Genomic DNA, 21,970 nt, shown 5'->3' with positions numbered 1-21,970 from the left:
GCAGGGTGTACCAAATGGTGTACCAAATGGTGTGTTGGTAATGAGGGAAGAGCAAAGTGTGACTGGGGAAAATATACAGGTAGAGCTGAGGGCTGCAAAGAAGCGTGGGTATGAAGGGTGGGTGACTGAACACATCACTCGCTACAGATGTAAAGACTGAAAGTGTGCACCCACAGTCCATGAAATTTGAATAAAAGGCTGCACTCATTAAGGGACAGGGAAATAGGGGTGTGCTTATGACTGTTATGAGAATAGAGGCCTTGATGTGGTAAGGTGGCATGAAGAGTTATGTAGGGAAAAAAAGTAGAGGGAACAGCAAAAGTAGCTGAAAAGAGGTTGTGTGCAGGAAACTAATGAGTATACGCATGAATCCTTTTTCATGTGCTTTGATCCAGCCTGCAGAAATAATACAGTATGTGACTAGTGCAGTGAGCTCAAGAATATAACGTTGGGGAACTTCCTTATCCTGTTGTTGTATGGGAATAGACTAAATAGCTATAACTGGTTTTTAACCCCTCCTGGATAAATTAGTCCCTCTGGCTGCAAAGTACTCTCTCTTGTTCACTCTACGTTTTGGTGTCTCAGACATAAATGTTAACAGTGAAAGGAAGCAGACAGAAAAATAGAAACAATAGCTGTGTAAAATACCTAGTTTGACATTTACTCTGTCACAGGAAAATACTCAGTGTAGTGTGAATGATCCCAGGTGTGTTTCTACACAACAGCGTGATTGGTTGAAAACTTAAGGAAATAATATTAAATGGCATGTAACTCAGAACATCCATCCATATGAGAACTTATCTCTACATAAATCATCATTGTATTTAAGTTTTAAAGTAGGTTCTAAATTCCATTAAAGAGCACTTGAATTCCTGTAACATTTTAGAGAGAAAACTGAGCTGTGGTACAAAGTATATTATTAACTCTGACCTTGTAGTGCTAGATAATGTATTAATGGTGCTTTTTAGGCCAGAATCCCGGCTTAGAGGGTGAAGAAGAAAAGATTGCAAAATTGATTGTGTATTCTGTTACATTTCTTTAAAATTGAGTAACATCCAGCTACTTAAGACATTTTCAAAACTCAAGTCAGCAATAAAACACCACTGGGTGAAACTGTACACATTTCACATTCATAACATAACTCTGGTTTGTACCTTTATTACTGTGCCCTGCAGTATATCATCTCCTTTTTACTCTTTTAAGTTTTTCAAGTTCTTCTCAGAAGCATGGAGCTGCAAATCTGTGGGTTTCCTCAATAAGGAAACTTAGATTCTTGGAGCGTTGTCTCATTTAGAAATAGTAAAAATCCTCCACTTATCCATTTCAGACCCATTTGAATTCTGTTGCAATTCCATTTATTTAGGGAGAATTAAAGAAATAGGTCTTGCCTTCCAGTCAATTTAAAATTCTCACTTTGAAGGAATGTCTTAAAAGTGTGCCATTGTATCAGAGAGTAAAGTACACTTTTCAGACCATTTTCAGATTCCGTAGTTGTAAAAACTCTCTGCACTCTTTAATTATATGATTAAGTAGTTTGATGAGTTTATTGGATTCCAACTGATGTGTTTTAATTGGAAAACTAACTCGTATCTCACCTGTTCACCCATGTAATTCAGCTTAGCAAAAGAGAGCTTTGTTTATGTGCATTCTCTACATTAATGCATAACCATCTGAGATTATTGGTAGTGTGAAGCAGTGATCAAATGAATTCTTTGTTTCTGTATTCAATGTATGAATTTTCAGTTGAGGAACAAAATAATACTGATCTTTTTGCTTATGTTTCTCATCAGCAAGCGGAGTTACTTTCATAGATGCTCCTTCTCCCAGCTCCTCTGGGAGCTCAGAAAATGTTTCATCTGCAGTCAGCCCTTCTACAGACAGTGGTATGGAGTTGTCCTCACAGGCTACCTCCAAGGAAGACCTCACAGATTTGGACCAAGTTGCTTCTTTGGGACTTAATGCAGGAATGCCTTCTAATGAGGCCAGAGTCACTGAAAATCAAAATCAGCCTGAACTCCAGGTACATGAATATAACTTCCAGAGAAAAGTTCCACCTCCTAGCAAAATTAGTTGTGAGTTTAGCACACTCTGTTTCTGTCTCTCTTTTTGGTTGTAGGGAATATGTTCTATTTCAAGGCTTAGGGTCAGAATAAGTGTTCTTCACCATGAGTGATTTATAAATTCATAAACATTCCTTCTTTGTTTTTCTCTTGAGACCATCCCTATTGGCTCAGAAATTGTAACTGTGTGGCTCAACAATGCATCTACATAGCTAGTTGTATTCCCCCCCAATACCATTAACCCTAATGAAAAGCGAAACTGTTAAGGGGGAAACAGAGGAATCTACACAAATCATTTTATTATTTTTAGTGAACAATTCTACCTGAGTTTGTAGAAATAGAGCTGTTGGTGTTTGGTGAAATAGAATAAAACTGAACTAAGGTCTTCACCGGTAAGTTTTCTGTTGTTTCCACCTCCTCTGCAACAGTAATATTGTTGAGGGGATGGATTAGAGCTGAGGTAACATTTCAGAGCTGCAGATGTTTGGAAAGGTAAAAATGCTAAGACGTTATTGATAGTGTGCCGAAATTATGTGGCTTTTAAAATAAACAAACAAACAAAAAGAGCCAAATCCTAACCTCAGGAGCAGCAAGAATTGCTAGTCTATAGAAGTATCTTCAAAGTCCTTAGTCTTGCAACCTGGAGTATTGTAAAATAGATGAGAACTAGATGAACATGAAAGGTCAGAGAGGGCTGCATATTATCTACAGCTGTGCTTTTCTCTTAAATTTTGTTTTCCTGTTCCTCTTCCGTTAGTGACCTGTGTAGTTTTAATAGCGCCAAATGAACTATGAACAAATAAGCCTCTCTTAGTGCTTGTTAACTCTTGTTTTGCTTCTTTCATTCTCAAATGACTGATATCAATGAAGAATGAAAGCCTCAGGGAGGAGAAGATCCAGTCAGCTTCTGCTGAGTCTATCCCTGAGGTCCTAGAGGAGTGCACATATGTAGCAGAACAGTCTGACTCTGCCTCAGTTCATGACATGGACTATGTAAATCCCCGAGGAGTACGTTTTACCCAGTCTTCCCAAAAAGAAGGTGAGAAGTGGGCAATGTTGCTTAAGTCCTTTCTCCTTTCCACTACTCTGTTACCCTTTCTGCTAAGAGGGTGATAAGTTCCTGTTCTTCAGCAGGTCTGTAACAATTTCATTTGCAACACTTGTTAGGCACCTGCAAAAACCAAAAGCAAATTCAGAGTGCTAATCTCTCTTCTTCCTTTAGGAGCAGCACTTGTCCCTTATGGACTCCCATGTATTAGGGAACTGTTCCGCTTTCTTATCTCACTCACCAACCCTCATGACCGCCACAACTCTGAGGTGATGATCCACATGGGGCTGCAGCTGCTAACTGTTGCCCTGGAGTCAGCAGCAATTGCAAATTGCCAGTCTCTCTTGGGACTTGTGAAGGAGGAATTGTGCCGGCACCTATTTCAAGTGAGTCTGGCTTATACTAGCATGTCATATGGCACTGGGGATTCAGGAACTAGTTTGCATCAAAGAGTGTAGTGGAATTTAGTATTCTGAAGTTTGGCAGGTCTCAGTCTTCAAATAAGCTCTCTGCTGCATTGCAGTGAGAGTTCTGAATTGTGCTAGTGAAACAAGCAGTGCTGTTGCAAAGCCAGAGTGGTGTGCTTTTTTTATTCTTTAGACCAGGGCCAAGAAGTATGAAGGTGATTTGAATTAACTGTTACTATGGGATAACACTGTGTTTTGTTATAATTGGTATTGAGGTAATTATAGGTGCAAGTTACCAGCTTAGTCGTAGGCAGAACCTTTGGAGTACTAAGCTATTCATTGCACAAGGGCTATCTCAGAGGCAGGTCTTCTCCCATGTTCCTTTTCCACTAAGATGATCTGTGGATGTGGCAAAAGAATAAAGTTGTACTAGGAGAGGTGTTACCAGAAGCAGAAGGGAATTAAGTATATTCATCCTCGTTACCAAAAACTGATGCCAGGAGATTGAATAAGGGATTGTTTTTGAAATACCATTGTTGTGGGAGGAAGTGTGGCTCTCAAGGCTGTTGCAGAAGACTCCTGCAGTGCCACAGTACTGCTGCTTATAGCGCATAATGATTAGCCTTTGTAATTCTTAAAGGTATTTTTGTTTCTTGTTCAGCTACTGAGTGTTGAACGGCTCAATCTGTATGCAGCCTCCCTCAGGGTGTGCTTTCTTCTCTTTGAGAGCATGAGAGAGCATTTGAAATTCCAGCTGGAGGTGAGTTGTTTTTTTTTAGTATCACAGGGTGCCTAGCAATGGTTTATTGGGCTTCAGTTAAATGCATATAGTTAAACAGAAATATACAATCTAAATGTCAGTTCACCTTTGTATAAATTACTCAGTGGGTTATGGGTAGGCCGTGTAGGCCTTTTCTTGGTGGATAATAAAATGTCTTTGAAACTGGTGTCCTGCACTACCTGCCTTTATACCACTTTTTAGAACAGTAAATTCAGGTGCACTGAAGGGTAGAACTGTATGAAAACTTTTTACAACCTCCACTAGAATGAGACATCATTTAAGACGGAGTGTCATGTGGGAAGATGAAGCTTAAATCTATTTCTGTAGTCCTCAAAGCTGTTCACTGTCCTGCTTTCTCTTTTCTTTCCTTAAACTGAGCTGCCTTATGTTTCTGCCAGATGTATGTCAAGAAGCTGATGGAAATAATCACTGTGGAAAACCCAAAGATGCCCTATGAAATGAAGGAGATGGCTTTGGAAGCCATTGTTCAGCTGTGGAGGATCCCCAGTTTTGTGACCGAGCTGTACATTAACTACGACTGTGACTATTACTGCGCCAACCTCTTTGAGGAGCTCACCAAGCTGCTCTCCAAGGTGCTGAGCTGCAGCTGCTGGGCTAGAGGGAGGGAGCCGTGGGATGTGGAAGAGGAAGCCAGTAAGATGCAGAACATAAGAATGGGAGGGGTCAGAAGGTCCTTGGTGAGTAGTATGTAGAGGTGAAGACAGCCATTTAACATTTAGAAGCAGAAGAGAAAAGAATAGCCATGGTGCTTTGATAATGTCAGAGCAGATGAACCAGTAAGTATATACTAGAAAGTGTCCAGTGAAAAATTTAGGGTGTTCTGCTGTATGCTTTAGGCTTCCCCAAGCTGTGGGGGAAGCTTCCTTCCCCTGTTAAGGTGACAGAGGCATGAAAGTTGACTAATACTTATATTTTATTTCCCAGAATGCCTTCCCAGTTTCTGGACAGTTGTATACTGTTCACCTGTTGTCTCTGGAAGCGTTGCTGACAGTTATAGATAGCACTGAGGCACATTGCCAGGCCAAAGTGCTGAGTAACATACATCAACAAGAGAAGGAAGTCGTCAAATCCAGCCCAGAAACTATGAACAGCACCAAAGAAACAAGCAATAGTAAGACCACTTTCCTTGATATTTTTATATTAAGCTTAGCCTTGTGCTAAACTTGCAGATCTCACTTCGGTAGCTGACATAGTAAGCGCCTTAAATATATCTTTTCAGTCTTCCTGTTGCATGTTTTGTAACTACACACTGATGTTAATATCCTTCCTATTTGTAAAATTTACAGATACTAAAATTTGCCCCTTGTGGAATTTTATATAAAGGCCATGTCAAGACTGGCAGTCAGAACATAAAAAGGGCATGCCATGGAATTCATGCAGACAAAATACTGAGGATACTGAGGAATTGCAGTTACCTGGGGGGAATTCCTTTGAATGAGCATATGTTCAGTTTAGAGTGATCAGTTAATTATTTCTCTGTGGCTATCTTTTCCCTTGGCTTACGGGTTTGTTTATGTGTGAGTTGATTTGTTGGTTTGTTTGATTTTTTTTTTTTTTTTTTTTTTTTTTTTAATTTCTACAGATAATGAGAGAGTACTCAGTGAGGGAAAATCTTCCAGTGCAGTCTCAGAGCCAGCTGGGGCATGTCCTCCCACCAGTGGTTGTCTTATGGCTGACCAGATGAAGGAGGCCTGCATGGAATTGGAAGGAGGAACTGAAGCAGGTAATAGTCTCCGTGGTACCCTGACATTCTGAGTGTATATGACATTTGCTGACTGGTCCTGCTATATGACAGACCATTGTAGCTAGTGTGTGTTCAAAATCAGGAGGAGTTATGTGGTGAATATCATTTTATCATGTGTGTGCTAAATATGCGTGCTAACTGTTGCATTTCTTCTGGGAGGATCACTTTGGGGCAAAAGTCTGTGAAATTCATAAAATCAGTGCTTAGTATTTTTAATAGTCAGGAGGCCTCCAGGGGATCAGTAATGTAGGCAGTCAGAATAGCCAGAAAATTAAATCTTGTGGATGTGTGAAAATGTCCAGGACAAGAAGCCACTCTGCAATTATGCTGGAGAAAATGTAGGTGGGAGGAATGTAGTAGTTAAATAGCACCACATTGCTGTAAGACTCCATGACTGAAAGTTGGATGGGACTCTCTTGTGGGCTGAGTGCTATTCTGGAGATAGATTTGTCTGTAATGATGCTTTATCCTTCTAGCTGAGAAGACTATTCCCAGGAAGCCTACTCGATTTTCTTGTATCCTTCCAAACCCTCAGGAACTTATGCAGATTAAGAACAAAAAGAAGGTATGATTTGGAATATACTATACAAATGGATCTTTTGAGTGTTCTCCTTGTTTCCCATCCCATGTGAGCTTTGCATGAGTGGTCGTATCTTAGAATTTTTGAGTTCTAGTCTCTGCTGGTAAGAATTAAGTAGTCAGAATCTGCTACACTGTAGAGACAGCAGTGATTATTATCTGTTCTGGGTTAGTTGTGCTAAAAGTTGCAAGAGGCATTGGGGAAATTTTGTGGCACAATTTGTAAGCTTGATCCATCTGATTTCTGGGTGGATGGGTTTAGTTTACATTACGTGGACATAAATTGGTACTTTCATTAAAAATGGCAGGTTCCCTGCTCTTACCAAAGCTGTAAATGGAGAGCATACCAAGAGGCACATAGTAGAAATTAACAGTCCAGCCTGCTATTCTGATTTATTATGGGTAACTGAAAAGATGGTCTTGATTGTGATGAAGCCATTTTTTGTCTAGATGTCCATTTCTTTGTACCTCATTAATCCAAGTCATAGTCTAAACTCAGGAATGCAAAACTCTGAGTGGTTCCAGTCTAGGTCTAGTGTTGACAAAGGTGCTCCATGCTGATAGCTTTGTATTTGTCTGTTGTCTTGTGTACTGGCCTGCTTGTTCTTGTCTTCAAAGAACCACTGAGTTTTGGCATTACCTATGTTCTAACAAATGAATACTGATTTAGTAATTGTTTCATTTGTAATGCTTTGCATTAAGTCTAGCTTTCATGGCAGCTTTGCTGAGGGACTTTGTATAAAATATTGTTGAGAAGGCAGCTTGCATAATGCTTCCACTGTTCTAACTGAAAACCTCTCATAATACTCCAGCTTTATTGTGCTGGAAAACAGGGTTAAAAGAAATCAAGAGCATTGCCAGTGGTTGAGAGTTGCTTAGAAGAAGTTTCACGTGGTCATAGAAAAAGGACAGTGCTTTACACTACAGCAGAAGGCAGAAAGATACTCAAAAATCTGTTAGTTTGCCCAGGGAAAAACGTTTTCTGACCTTAAATCTGCTAATGGTTTTATCCTGAGCATGTAAACACGGCACACAAAACAATCAGTTTAAGTAATGTTGATATAGCACCAGCAGTTTCTGCTTCCTTTAACCTCTGAAGTAATAAACATTACCACAGCTGGAAAGAGGAAAAAAGCTAAATAAAAACAGAAAATAACTTATGCATCAAATGAAGATTTTTTCATCGTTTCCAAAGGCAAGGGCCAGAAGCTCAGAAGCATAGGTCTGACATGATTGTAAATGCAATGCAGGCTGCCAGCAGTCTGGTCTCCTTTCAGGTGGTCTTAAGGAGTATAACCAGTCCATTGAACACTTGGGTTACAGGATTTCAAGCTTGAACAGCTGCTAGCAACATACAGTCCCTTCAGGCCTGTTATATCAGGCAGCATATGGTTATTATTTTGTTATGCCCTCACTGGGTCCTTGTGCACTCCATGCTATTTCAGTATTTTGCCGCAATTGGAAGATGTTCCCACAGGCAGGGGAAGTGGAGAACAGAGGGCTAGTGGACTCTGAGGTACTGAGAAACCCAAGGGAGCTAGTAATCATGATGGTCACGAATTCAGTTCACTAGGTCATCGCTAGCAGTTTGATCGTGATAGGAGCTAACAGGGAACTGACATTTATTCTGGTGCCTTAGTAAAGTTCATATAGTTGTTTGTGCTTTTGGTTTTTCTGAACGCCATCAAGAACATTCAGTTAACCCTTTCTTAGGTGTTTTATTACACTGTGACTGGGGTACAGTCTAGTTTCCTAAAAGAGGAATTAAGCAGGACAGAGTAGTTGACTTTCATTCAAAACCAAAAATGCATTTGTTCTTCCCAGCCTATGGATAGCCTTGTCATGCTGGAATACCAGATGTTCCTGGACCATGTCTCACTAGCAGAATGTTTTCTGGTTCTTAGTTTAAGTTTTTGTAGCAGTTCTTCCTTGCACTTGCTGAGTAAGTGCCAAGGATTCTTGCTGCATGTCTCCTGGCAGTGAGATAGAGTATGAGAGCTTGGAGCCAAAGGGTGCAGAATAGGGCATTGGAGCAGAAATGCTGTTGTAACTGGTAGAGACGATCTTGCTGCATGTCTGGGGTTCATCAGAGACTTTGTTTATGTAATAGAGCAGGTAAGATGTCTGGGGTAGCAGAGCTAATTGGTCAGCTTTTCAAAGTCAGCAGCTCATGCTTGCTCTGTCCAGTATTATTTGATAGTGAATCCTTGTGATGAATGCAGGTTTTCTGGCCTTGGTTAGCATTCTTGTCAGATTATGCAGTACAATAAACTTTATTATGCTAAGGTTATTGTATTTTCTACTTAGCTTTTGGCTCAAATGCCAAGAATAATCTAAATTAAGAAATGCACTCTGAGCTTGTAATTTCCATAATGTCTCCTTCAGCTCCTTATAACCGGCACAGAGCAGTTCAACCAAAAGCCAAAGAAAGGGATACAGTTTCTGCAGGAGAAGAACCTTCTTGCAACCCCCATCGACAATAATGAGGTGGCCAGGTGGCTACGGGAAAATCCTCGTCTGGACAAAAAGATGATTGGGGAATTTGTGAGTGACCGTACGAACATAGACTTGCTGGAAAGCTTTGTTGGGTGAGTAACTTTCTTTAACCAGAAAGGGGTGAAAGTCAAGAGTTCAGTGATAAAAAAGCCCTAAACCAGAGTGGAGACATAGGTTTTGTATTGCTTAGTTCTCTGTGAACCATCATGCCTTAATCCTATGCATCTCTTGCATATGGTAATACCTTAGATATATATATAGCATGATACTTGAGCTCCTTTCACTAGAGACATGATTACATACATAATCACCTGTAGGATTGTTGTCTGTCTTTTATTGGTTTTTGCCTGTTTATGGTACATTCTGTTCTGTGATCCTATGATATTTCTTCTCTCCTTACCCTCCCCTCTTTACTGCCTGTTCTCTGTGAAATCTGGTATTCTGATGCAGAAACTAACGGTGTTGTAGTCAGCAGATTTATTGCATTTCATTTCATTGCATTGCATTTCATTCTTCTTGCAGGACTTTCAGCTTCCAAGGTTTAAGGCTGGATGAAGCTTTACGACTTTATCTAGAGGCCTTCAGGTTGCCAGGAGAGGCGCCTGTAATCCAGAGACTGCTAGAAGCCTTCACAGAACATTGGAGGGTGTGTACTTGGTGGGCAGAAAGCTCAAAACTGCATGCTTTCTTGTGCATACACTTGCCAGAATGGACATGTCAGATTAAACTGCTATATAAGCTTACTGTGCCTAGCAGGCAGCAGCTGTTGTTTTGTAGGAGATGGTAGTGGCACATAAACGTCCAGCATTTTGGAAGCTGGAGCCAGAGCCTAAGGTTTTTGTTTGTCCCAGAGGTGATTCAGTACTGTGGGTAGCAAAATGGCTCTCTCAGGACACTGATACCACTGTTCCTGTAGGACTAATTTGTGCATGCCTTTGCCTTTCAGAAATCAAATGGGTCTCCATTTGCTAATAGTGATGCCTGCTTTGCCCTGGCCTATGCGGTTATTATGCTGAACACTGACCAGCACAACCATAATGTCCGCAAGCAGAACGTCCCAATGACTCTGGAGGTGGGTGTTACCAGTGTTAGGCACCTGTCTTCTCTAGTTTTGATATCAATGTAGTACCTGTCTTTATCTAAGTGGCATTCTCCTTTTTTTTCCCTGTGCATTTTGAGAGGGGAGCTGTGGGTAAAGGGCAGTCTGAGGAAATACAAACTTACCAGGCAGCTTGACAAGTTTATCAAAAGGCTTGTGTGTGTGTGTGAGCAAACTGTACCTTAAGACATAGTAAGAATGAGAAGATTGTTGCACTGCTGTGGGCTTCTAGAGGGTTCAGGTCCTGTATCAGTGCAGTGGTACAGACCTGTCATTCTGATGCCTAGTCTTCTTTCCTTGTGGGCAGAGACAGGGGTTGCTCCACACTACTGTCTTTAAGAATAGTGTTTAGCCTTTGAGCTTGGAGGCTGCATGTTGAAGAGCATAGGAAAATCTCCTTCTGGTCCCATGAAAAACAAGTGGAGTACTGATCTTAGCCAACTAGTTAAAGCAGAAGATACTAGGAATTAACTTTGGTGTAACTTTTTTTCAGGAGTTTCGGAAGAACTTGAAAGGTGTGAATGGAGGCAAAGACTTTGAACAGGACATATTGGAAGACATGTACCATGCCATCAAGTAAGAATAAACCTGTGATCTCCTTGTATGCAGAGAGCAAACTGGAGTTGCTTGGTCTGTGAGCCCTCTGGAGAGTATAGAAAGCAACTTACTGGTCATGTGTCTGTTTGCCTCATACCAACTTCCAGCTCCATGTGGGGCTATGTTAACAAGTACCATCACAGTGATTGCACTGGATTTGTATCTTTGGATTCTTGCTATGGTATTTTAATCCACAGAGCTTAAGCTAAAGTTAAAAACTTTACTTCTGTCAACATGCAAAACAATGGCTGAGCAAGACCAGCACATGTGAAATGCTGTATCTAAGAAAGCTCTCTTCTCTAGACCAAGCCTTTAGACTTCTTTAGAACTTTTTGTGTTAGAGAGAGTGTCTAGAGAGTGTCTTCCCCTTAGGAGAGCACTGGTGCCCTAACATAACATGTCTCAATTCACATGTTCTGCTTTTGAGTTCTTCATAGGAGGCTGCTGTCTGCATCAATCTCTTCTGCCATCCTCTGGAGCTCTTGGCACAGTGACAAGTATTTGAGGAGAATTCCTGGTGGCTGAGGCCTTTTTGTGCACAAACTAGGTCTGGGTTGGGGAGTTTAATAATAATTCAGAAATCTAGCTTATCAGTAAATCTAGGCCCAGCCAATTTGAAGCTGACAGGATAACATCTTTGAAGAGACGGGATGTGTCTCTCAGCTGATTTCAGTCTGCAGTGGCAGACAGTGGCTAGGGCTGGAAGCAAGACAGTGTGATGAGGCTGATCCTCCCTTTTGAGCCTTCTCCAGGAAAGTGGGGATGCTCTCTGTGCTGAATGTGTAGAAGTTCTTCAAGAGGTAGCTCTAGCTTTCAAGTAGGGCTCTAGTTCTGATTGGCCTGTTTCCCATAAAGGTGTTCTTAATGTTTTAAGTAGTGCCCTGAGAATATTCTCATATATTTTCATTATCTAGTGCCTCTATTCCAATCTATTCTATTTTATCATCCTTTCACCAGATACTTCAGCTTTTTCAGTATGTTCTATGGCTAAAATAGTTGGTCTGTCATTTCAGTACTGCTTCATCTCAGATAGATTGCCTCAGTGTCATAGTTGATGAGGAGCTATTTGTTTTCTTTTTATTATTTGGGGCAAGGTGGAAATCAGGCTGTAATCTGTGCAAAGTAGTGCATGATCTCTTCAGGATCTCAGCATTTCACTTCTGAGCACAATTTAATCTCCCGAGACTTTCCAAGTAAGCCATTCACTTGCTTCTGTTGGTATTAATCAAATACGGGTTCTTAGAAAAAAATGTGCTATTGACTGCAAACATATTTTCCTATATAATCTCAGTAATTATTTGCTTTTGTCAAAATATGCAGGCACCTGAAACTGAGAAGAGCTTATTTCTTATGCATAAATCAAGAGGGGTTTATGGTTGTTGTTAGCACATGAAAATTGCTTCTGTTGTTTTGATTGTTGCAGAAAGACCTCTACTTTTCAGACTGGCTGCAACCTACTGTATTTAGTAGATCTGAGACTCTTGCTTGATTATGTGGTCATTTGGAGAGGGTTCTCTCTTGTGCAAGTCAAGGGAAGTATGCGTTTAGGTTGATATATATTAACCTGGGATTGCAAGTACTACTTGGCATTAATCATATTTCTTTTATTATTGTATACCTTTAATCCAGTTAGAGTAAGGTAAGCTGTGGTACCCTGGTTATGAATCACCTATCATATATTTCTTGACTTATCTTTAATTTTGTACTACTTGGCTTCCTGACACTTGATTTTGGCACAATAGGAATCTTTGCGTTATTCTTACCCAGCAACATGGCTACTGTTGACTGCAGTGATACGACAATTTTTTTTTATCTGGGAGTAATGAGATATGCAGAGCACTCTTAATGGGGTGAGAGTTGGGATGGGGGCAGTGAAGCTGTACCAGTGGGGGAGGGTGGAAGCTCTGGCAGTGTGCTGTCCAGAATTTCCCATCATTTAACTACAGTATGTGTTGCACTTTGCACTTGTAGTGTAAGGTAACTGTTTCTTCAATACTGTCCTTACCTGGTTGCTGCTGTGTGCAGTTGAAAGCCACCAAACTTCCTATACAAGATAGCAGAGAGGGGCAGGGGAAGCAGGCAGCCCTAGGAAAATAGAATGTTTCAGGAGCTGGGAAAATTACTCCAAAGTAGGTATTGCCTAGCTTGGGGACCATGTAATGAAAGGCACTGTGTAAATGTTATGTTTGGCTCAGAATGAAAAATTCAACCTTTCTGCCTTTCTCCCTTGTAGAAATGATGAGATAGTGATGCCAGAAGAACAGACGGGCCTGGTAAAGGAAAACTATATCTGGAATGTCCTCCTACATCGTGGTGCCACTGATGAGGGAATATTTCTCCATGTGCCTCCTGGAAGCTATGACCATGATCTCTTCACCATGACATGGGGGCCAACCATTGCAGCACTTTCTTATGTTTTTGACAAGAGCTTAGAAGAAACAATCATCCAGAAGGCTATCTCTGGTTTCAGGTAACTCATGCAATCATAAAGATGCAGGAGAGTTAAAATATGGCCATTGTCTCCTGTTTACCTTCTAGAGACATCACAGTGAATATCAGCTGTTATTTTTCTTAGTAATTGAAGAGCATTTTATAGTGACCTGTGGTCCTCTAGTTTTTGTTCTGTCATTTGTATTGATTCATCCCATCTTGGCCTTTCTTGGTTGCTGCTCACTGTTTGGCTTGACTGCTGTGCTGTAATAAATCAAAGTGCCTGAGGTACATATTTTTTAAACTCCAACCTGGTTATATTTAAAAGATCTGCTGACATAGCTGTGCTGCTTAGAAGTGAGGAGAAAAAGTCATTTTTAACTTGCACAGCAATATTGGCAAAATCCCTGTATATGAACAAAACCTCTGGTGTATGAGGCCATAGCAAAACTTGCTATCTGTGGAAACTGTATTAGAACAGTCTTTGGTCATGCTTAAATCCATGTCAAATGATGACTTAAGCATAATTTTAAGCTCTGTTAATACACTGCTGTAACCATGATCTCTTGGAAACTAGACCTCCACACTACTTCCAATATTGGCAACTCTCTTATGTCAAGACAGGAGATTAGCTATTCTGGCTCAGCTCTAAGTGGTCTGTGTTTAGATTCACTTATTGAAAGTGACAAATATCATGATCTATGGAGGAGGATTGAGATTATTTGAGGGATAATATTAGACTTCTATACCTCAGTATTCATTTGGAGTAAGTGGAAAGGGAGGTCTAAAATGTCAACAGAGAGGCTTTCTGATTTGCTATCCTGTAGACAGTCTTGTCTGTGTTGACTTCCTACATTATTTTCTGTCATCTTCTTTCCTCAGAAAATGTGCAATGATTTCTGCTCACTATGGCCTTAGTGATGTGTTTGACAATCTTATAATTTCCCTCTGCAAGTTTACAGCCCTCAGCAGTGAGGTAAGTTTGCAAGGAGGGGAAAGAAGCATGGCTTTTATTATATCTGATCTGTCTTCCTCTGTTAAGCAGTAAAATTTGCTATTCCATGGAACGTACTGTGAAAATAAATTAAAGGTACAGGAGTTGGTGTAAGCTTTTCTTGCCCAAATCTGTTGGTGTGTTACAGCGTTAGCCTGTTTTCCCCCATAGTAGTGTGTGGCAGACTGTGCTTTTGTGCTGAGGAGAAGACAACAGCAACATCTTTAGAGGTTCAGAACTTGCACAGACTCCCACAGCATTGCTCTGAGAACCAGTGCAAGACCTCCATTGTGCAGAATAGAATTGCCATACATACAAAAAAGGGGAAATAGAATCATTCAAGGCTGAAAGCATGGGAATAAAAAGGCCAAAATGGGTGATTTTTCTTCCTTTTTTTTTTTTTTTAATCCCATGAGGGGATAGCAGAAAATGGACAGTCCTGCAAATTAATCCGGTTAATGCAGTTAGGCTGCAGGGAGATGGAATTGCTTGGACTGTGTGTTTTGTGCATTCTGGCATTGATAAGAGTGAAAAAGTACCAGACTGACTATTAAAAAGCAAAGAAATCCCAAGCAGTCCTGTTGCTGTAGATTCCCTCATCATCCACTGCTCACAACAGTAAAGGTGAAATGCTTGATCCTCTCCAGGCATACCAGACCTCAAGAGTACCAATAGATAAACAAGCGGAGGAATGTGCACCATGAAATTAACTGTTTGACACAGATTTACACAGTAGAAGCAACTAGACTGAGCCTTCAGAGGCACCAGCTATTGCCAGCTGCATCCCATTTAGTTGTGAAAATGGAATCTGGAGCAGTCCGAGGTCTGTAGAAATTTAAGCAGGCATGTCTTTTGATGATGACACAGAATCAGCGACTTCTGGATTTGAAGAAAGCTTTGAATTCTTATCTTTGGCCAGATTCCAAGTACACCAGTTACTTTCTGCTGTCCTAAATTCCTGAAAGGCTTGGAGACAGTAGTGGAATAGGACAACTGAACAAATATTTGAGAGACAGTCTGGTGGAAGGAGAGAAGGGGAGGGGCTGTCTTCAGGTGCTGAGGAGGCAAAACAAAGAGCAACTGTTAGAAAGCAAGGGAAGAACATCAAAGTGTCACTTTAGCTGCTCGTCACTTCCCAGGTCAGATCATCCTGGTGATCAGGCATTTTCTCCAAGCACTGCAATCACTATGTATGGCCACTTTGGTTGAAAGGAGAGGAATGAAAAGGAACATGGAGGGTGATCAAGTGATTTAAGAAGAGACTTAGAATAGAATAGAATAGTTAGGGTTGGAAAGGACCTTAAGATCATCAAGTTCCAACCCCCCTGCCATGGGCAGGGACACCTCGCACTAAACCATATCACCCAAGGCCTCGTCCAACCTGGTCTTGAACACTGCCAGGGATGGAGCATTCACAGCCTCCCTGGGCAACCTATTCCAGTGCCTCACCACCCTAACAGGAAAGAATTTCCTCCTTATATCCAATCTAAACTTCCCCTGTTTAAGTTTTAACCTGTTACCCCTTGTCCTATCACTACAGTCCCTAATGAAGAGTCCCTCCCCAGCATCCCTATAGGCCCCCTTCAGATACTGGAAGGCTGCTATGAGGTCTCCACGCAGCCTTCTCTTCTCCAGGCTGAACAGCCCCAACTTTCTCAGCCTATCTTCATACGGGAGGTGCTCCAGTCCCCTGATCATCCTCGTGGGCCTTCTCTGGACTTCTTGATTAACAGTTAAGACTCATAGTGAGTCAGTGTATAAGTAGCAGCAAAACCCATGTGTGTTTTAATTCTGTGGCTGTGGCTTGTTGCCACAGTACAAAACCATGCATATTGCTGTTTGCACTCTTCTAAGACTTCAGTGATGTCTGTATTCATGCGGTTTCCCCATGGCATCAACTGAAAAATCAGATGGGTTGTTACATTTCTGCCAGACCTCCAGACTGGTGCTTCTGAGGGAGTTCACCTCTGTATCAAAGACCCATTTTGATAATAGCTTTTCCAGCACTGTGGCCGAAGCAAGACCTGTTTTTTCTGAATTTCCAGTCTGAGATTGGAAGATCCATGTTTCCAGTCCATCCTATTTCCTGTCTTCTCCCTCCTTTCTTGCTGAAGGAATAAGTATGTTTTTTGTCCTGAGAAGCAAGAGAATGTCAAATCCCATCTCTTGTCAAAAGGAACATTGCAATGAGCTTAAGTAACTGCTGAAACATGGAGCATGTCTGTGTCTGATACTAGCTCACGTGATTGCTGTTTTTTTTCTTCTTTTGGCAGCATACGTTTGGTTTGTTTCAATGACTTAGCACACTTTCTTTATTTTGAAAAGCTGTGAGTGCATTGACCAGATTACGAGGAATTCTTACCCAGCAATTATTGGCAGAAACTGTATGTCAGGGCTCCTCACTCATACTTTGAATCTTGCTCTCAAGTAGTTGTAGGAGTAGCTTTGCAAGTCAGTAATGCTTTTGGCTGTAGTTTCCTTCTATAACAGTAGAGCAGAGTAATTGCTGCTTCCAGAGGAGCTTTTTTTGAGGAAAACTTTGATCCTGGTATGAGTTCCCATGGCAGAATAAACTAGTGTTAGTGAGATTTCAGCAAGTGCTTCCAAAATCCTCTGTATTGTTGTTATTCTTGGAGATAAGCTTTAGGTGTCTAGGTGGTTCAGCAATTCATCTTGTAGTGGGTAAGCTGTTTTGTCCTTCGTTTTGTGCAAAGTGAATATGAGCCGAGGAGTTATCCAAGCATTGTACATAGAACTGTTGTCTTTTCCATACCCAGTTCTGAACAGCCTGCCCTAATTTGTGTTGAAAAGAAAACAACTCTTGCTGACTGATTGCCACCCCCTCTTCTTTCCTGCAGTCTATTGAGAACCTGCCCACTGTTTTTGGAAGTAATCCCAAGGCCCATATTGCAGCAAAGACTGTGTTTCACTTGGCCCATCGCCATGGTGACATTCTGCGGGAGGGCTGGAAAAACATCATGGAGGCCATGTTACAGCTTTTCCGAGCAGAGCTGCTGCCCAAGGCCATGGTGGAGGTAATAATAGTCAGCCTGTCAGTAATTCAAGAGTAGGGGAGTGGGAAGATGGCTTTTCATAGCACCGGTTCAAAGAGGGGAAGAGCTCTGGCTTTGGTAAAGTCTGTACAGAGCTAGAAAGCCTGAAAAGGGTGTCGTGTTCAAGTTTTGTGCAGCCTCCAGCCCCTTTTATTAGGGTTTAATTTTTTTCTCATTTTACTTCCTGTTGTATTTAAGAAATTCCAGTGTTCATTTTACTTGAATAGGTCTTGAATATTGTACAGAAGGACATGCTTACAGGCACGAAGTGTTAGAATACAGTATTGGTACTGCTAGATGGGGGTGAGACTTTACTGAAGGGGTGAGGAGGTAAAGAGCTGGGGTGACTACCTTCATGTGAGTGGTTGTGCGTAGTGTTTCATCACTAAGTGAAACATTACAAGTTTGAGAGGGAAGGCTTCAAAGAAGTAGACAATTGATCATATACATGTTCTGGTCCATCTTCAAGGTCGAAGACTTTGTGGATCCTAATGGCAAAATCTATCTGCAGCGTGAGGAAACACCATCTAACCGGTGAGTGGTGTAGATGGCCTAGGCAGTCCTTTTCATACCAAAGCTGGAGAAGGATATAATTTCTTAGTTTTCACTAACGCAAGTGTCTTCTGATTTGCAGTGGTGAATCTACAGTGCTGAGTTTTGTTAGTTGGCTCACCCTCAGTGGGACAGAGCAGTCTGGTATGAGAGGGCCATCTACAGAGACACAGGAGGCAAAACGAGCAGCTCTGGAATGCATAAAGGTAACATACAGACTGAAAAAGAACTTGCTTTTGTTCATGGTGACCGTACTACGTGGGTAACAGGCCACAGAAATGCATGCTTCTAGGCAGTGTTGCTGGTTCCAGAGGATTTGGGAGTTGTAAGAAACTACAGAGAAGCACATCTCCATTGACAGCTTGCACACTGCTGTGCACAAATGTAGTAACAAATGAAAACAGGAATGATTCCCCACAGGAGGCTGGGATCTGCACTCCTACATTTGAAGACAAATTTAACGATTCTCAAGTTACTATTTTTTCCAAGACAGTGTTCAGTCATATAAGCCAACAAAATCTGAACCTGGTCTTTGAGTAGTGTGTGCACAGAGGAGTTATCTGTTAAAATCTGTCTAGCATAGATCAGGTCTGTTGAAGGTAATTGAAGTTAAAGGAGTGAACTGGCTGGCAAGAGTTTTCCTCCAGGTAATTCTGTTAAAGCCACTATCTGTATCCTTCCTGGAACAAGCTGTATTTCTGTTTGTATGCCTTCCCCATCCCACAGATGCACAGTCCTCTTTTCTGTCTTTTGCAGCAATGTGATCCTGAGAAGTTGATCACAGAAAGCAAATTCCTCCAACTTGAATCCCTCCAGGAGTTAATGAAGGTGAGAGAGATATTGGACTGCTGATGGACCAAGTACGCTATGCATGATCATGCATATATGCTGCTCTAGCTGCTCTCTGCCTGAAGGAGGTCTTAGACCTATTTGGGATATGAAACCAGTCATTAGTTCAGCTGTTACGTGTAACTTCTGTGCTGGCAGCCACAATTGCTTTAGTAGTAGAGGAAGACATTAAATTGTGGAATGTGTTCTAAAAGCCTTGAGGAAGTCACGTTAAGTGTTTGAAAATATGTGTAGCTCTTGTAGGAGCTTAAGGTTATGCTTTTTCATATTTTCTGATGTGCTGTGTGCCTAATGAGAACATTTTTAAAGGCCATTTTAGAAGCAAGAGCTGTACAGAAATATTTGACTGTGTGCCCCTAGGTAGTGTGGTACCTGGCTGCTGCGGGAAGTGTAATAAGGCTGGACTCACTAGCCTTTGGGCTAGAGAAGCTTATTTCCCTGGGGGAGGGTAGTTAGTTACCTGGTTCTGGTAGTGGCTTCTCAGAGTAGTGTGTAGTGTGAGACTGCTCCAGGGTGTGGAACAAATTTGGCTGCTGTTCACCATTTCCAAAAGCAAACAGTGCAGTGCAACCCTTGCAAGGATGCTGTGTGGGCTGACAGTGTGTGTGTTGCCTAATTCCATGGCTTCTTAAAGTGCAAATGCCTTTCCCTTCAGGCTACTGTAATTGCAATTCACTGGCTTCATCAACAGGGTTCATGACATTGTTGAGACTCCTGCTAAAACAAAGGAAGACTTATTTATCAAGACTTGCTGCAGAGGTTATGAACAATAGGTATTGAGTTTCAAAATAAAGATAAGCGGGTAAACTCCAAAGAACAACACTTGAAACAGCTGAAGTGAAATTTGCTGGTTGGATCACACAGACCACTGTGTTGCTGGCCCACATGAAGAAATGGCGACATAGTTTCTGAGTGTCACCTCTGTTCTGGAGGAACATTTTGCTCTTACCCCTATTATGTCAGGAATTCTCCTTTCATGTGCAGGCTGGAGAGGAATAGTTCCAGTACCTGTAGTTATTTCTAGGTATTTGCCTTTTCTGTACTTCACAGTACTCTTAGCAAGAAGCTGCTGGCTTTCACAATTCCTCTCCGTATGAGAGACTTCATCAGTTTAATATTTTTTAAGTTCATCTTGCATAATAAAAATACATAATTTTCTATATATTTAGCTTGACCTCTGTCCAATGCGGTTTTTGATCGACTGTGCATGACCTCTCCAGACAGTGAAGTGCAGTTATGCCCAGACTCAAGCCATTCTTTTGGTCCTCACTTGTTAGTCCCCCAGTTTTGGGGGCTTGTGTTTCACAAATATTTCCTGGTTTTCCTAGGCTCTAATCTCTGTGACTCCCGATGAGGAGACATATGATGAAGAAGATGCTGCCTTCTGCTTGGAGATGCTTCTGAGGATTGTGCTGGAGAATAGGTATGACCTTGAAATACATGCAGATTCAGTGTAAATGTCCCTGCTTTACTGCAGCTGCTGCCTGGGTCCAGGGAATGAGTTCCTTATGTGCTTGATTTGCCAGCTGAAGCAGCATGTGGCTGTAATTTCAGGGTTTAGCAATTCCACTCTACCATGTGCAAACAAAGGGGCTATTCGCCCATGAATTATTGCTTGATATCCTGAGATTTGGAGAATATAAACTAAACTCTGGAGGGAGAATTCTCCCACCTGATCGTTTTGCAAGTAAAGAAGTAAATAAGAAATTTGATGGCTTTGTTTTTTTCTATGTGTCTGTTCTTATATCTGGTGGCTGGTGATTTTTGTTGAAATGAAGAAATACTAGCTTGTCAGGAGCTCAGGGAGAGGTAGCTAGATCCTGCTTGACTCATCTCCTTTCATCCTTCTCTTTCCCTCCTCCTTGTTGTGGCTAGGGACCGTGTGACCTGTGTCTGGCAAACTGTCCGAGACCACCTCTATCATCTCTGTGTCCATGCAATGGAGTTCTGCTTCTTGGTGGAGAGGGCAGTGGTGGGATTGCTGAGACTGGCCATTCGGCTCCTTCGCCGGGAAGAAATCAGCGCACAGGTAAGGGATTTTGGAAAGTCGGTTACTGGGGTTTTGTGGCCACATCTGGCAACACAGGAAACCAGTTGTTGTTGGATGGACCCACATTTAACCTGTCTGTGCTGCAGATAACAAGCAGCAGTTGTAAGTAGCTCTAATTAAATGAAGAGGGACTTTCCTGGAGAATGGAGTGTAAATAATAGGGATTGTTATTCTTGTCTACTTCTCTGCCAGGTTCTCCTCTCGTTACGTATCCTGCTCATGATGAAGCCAAATGTACTGTCCAGAGTTAGCCATGAGGTTGCCTACGGCCTCCATGAACTCCTGAAGACCAATGCTGCCAACATTCACTCTGGGGATGACTGGTACACACTCTTCACCCTCCTGGAGTGTATCGGGTCTGGGGTGAAGCCGCCTGCAGCCCTGCAGGTTACAGCAAGGGCAGATAACGACACAGGTAAGACAGACCAGCTTTTGCTAGGAAATCTGATGCCTGCCTGCCAGATAAGCAGCTGCTTCCTCAAGCTTTTCAATTAGCAAAGGGGACTGCAAGAAAACAAAGCTGATATTAAACTACATTAGCAAGATTAAAGACTAGCACCTGCTGTTCAGTCCTACCCCATGGTCTGTCCTTGTGTCTACTCTGCCATCTCTTCCTACTGAGCGAGAGCAGTCCAGGTGCTAGTCCCTGGGGGAGCAGTGGGAGGAAGACTGATCTCAGCTGTAGCAGCTCTAGGAGGTCTTTGCTCTACCCAGGAAGCATTTTGTGCTGGCTGTGGTCTGGTGCCTTGGGTAATACAGCCTTAATCTCTCATCTGGGTGTGTAATGTAAATCCAGCTGTTGTTTTGTCATACTTGCTTCTTTTTGTGGGACTGAGTCCTTTCTGTCCCCATTTAAAGGATCTCATAAAGGGTGTTGGTCTTTTTTCTGTTTCCAAATACATTTGTGTTCAGAGTGCCTAGACCAACACACTATTTCCCACTTGTCTTAACTATTTTAGAAAGACAGTCTTTTCAGCAAACTGTTCCTCTTTTGCTTTAGCCAGCTGGCAGTGTATTTGAGGCTGAAAGCTTCAAACTTTTAAAGCAAACAGTAAGAAAAGGCTTTTCCAGAAGCCTTTCTTTTCCTCTTTGCTTTTCTAGAGTTTCCTTGCTGGGCCCTGATGCTTTGTGCTTGACAGACGAAAGGAAATTGATTTTGCAAAACTCCTGTGGCCTTTCCTTCTGGGCTAATGCTGGGCTGTCTTCTCCC

General features: G+C 41.8%; 1 protein-coding gene across 7 annotated transcripts in view; it reads left to right on the top strand.

Annotated features, from left to right (window-relative positions):
* Positions 1-21,970, top strand: part of GBF1 (golgi brefeldin A resistant guanine nucleotide exchange factor 1) — a 106,393-nt gene that overhangs the window by 76,796 nt on the left and 7,627 nt on the right. For all 7 annotated transcript variants that reach the window (XM_057425677.1, XM_057425674.1, XM_057425680.1 and 4 more), the window contains 21 exons: positions 1,791-2,020; positions 2,931-3,099; positions 3,283-3,494; positions 4,177-4,275; positions 4,695-4,889; positions 5,242-5,428; positions 5,900-6,040; positions 6,538-6,626; positions 9,026-9,228; positions 9,659-9,782; positions 10,083-10,208; positions 10,729-10,811; positions 13,066-13,302; positions 14,145-14,238; positions 17,115-17,291; positions 17,779-17,843; positions 17,944-18,067; positions 18,618-18,689; positions 20,039-20,133; positions 20,586-20,739; positions 20,953-21,175. In XM_057425677.1, the coding sequence (XP_057281660.1) occupies positions 1,791-2,020; positions 2,931-3,099; positions 3,283-3,494; positions 4,177-4,275; positions 4,695-4,889; positions 5,242-5,428; positions 5,900-6,040; positions 6,538-6,626; positions 9,026-9,228; positions 9,659-9,782; positions 10,083-10,208; positions 10,729-10,811; positions 13,066-13,302; positions 14,145-14,238; positions 17,115-17,291; positions 17,779-17,843; positions 17,944-18,067; positions 18,618-18,689; positions 20,039-20,133; positions 20,586-20,739; positions 20,953-21,175 (3,099 nt within the window). The remainder of the gene's footprint in view (positions 1-1,790; positions 2,021-2,930; positions 3,100-3,282; positions 3,495-4,176; positions 4,276-4,694; positions 4,890-5,241; positions 5,429-5,899; positions 6,041-6,537; positions 6,627-9,025; positions 9,229-9,658; positions 9,783-10,082; positions 10,209-10,728; positions 10,812-13,065; positions 13,303-14,144; positions 14,239-17,114; positions 17,292-17,778; positions 17,844-17,943; positions 18,068-18,617; positions 18,690-20,038; positions 20,134-20,585; positions 20,740-20,952; positions 21,176-21,970) is intronic.

The sequence above is a fragment of the Pezoporus wallicus genome, unplaced genomic scaffold, assembly GCF_028554395.1.
Source record: "Pezoporus wallicus isolate ANWC-B61680 ecotype Strahan unplaced genomic scaffold, APGP_CSIRO_Pwel_v1 contig_7892, whole genome shotgun sequence".
Lineage (NCBI taxonomy): Eukaryota > Metazoa > Chordata > Aves > Psittaciformes > Psittacidae > Pezoporus > Pezoporus wallicus.
Note: the sequence above shows the minus strand (reverse complement) of the source record. Positions and strands in the feature narration are given on the sequence as shown.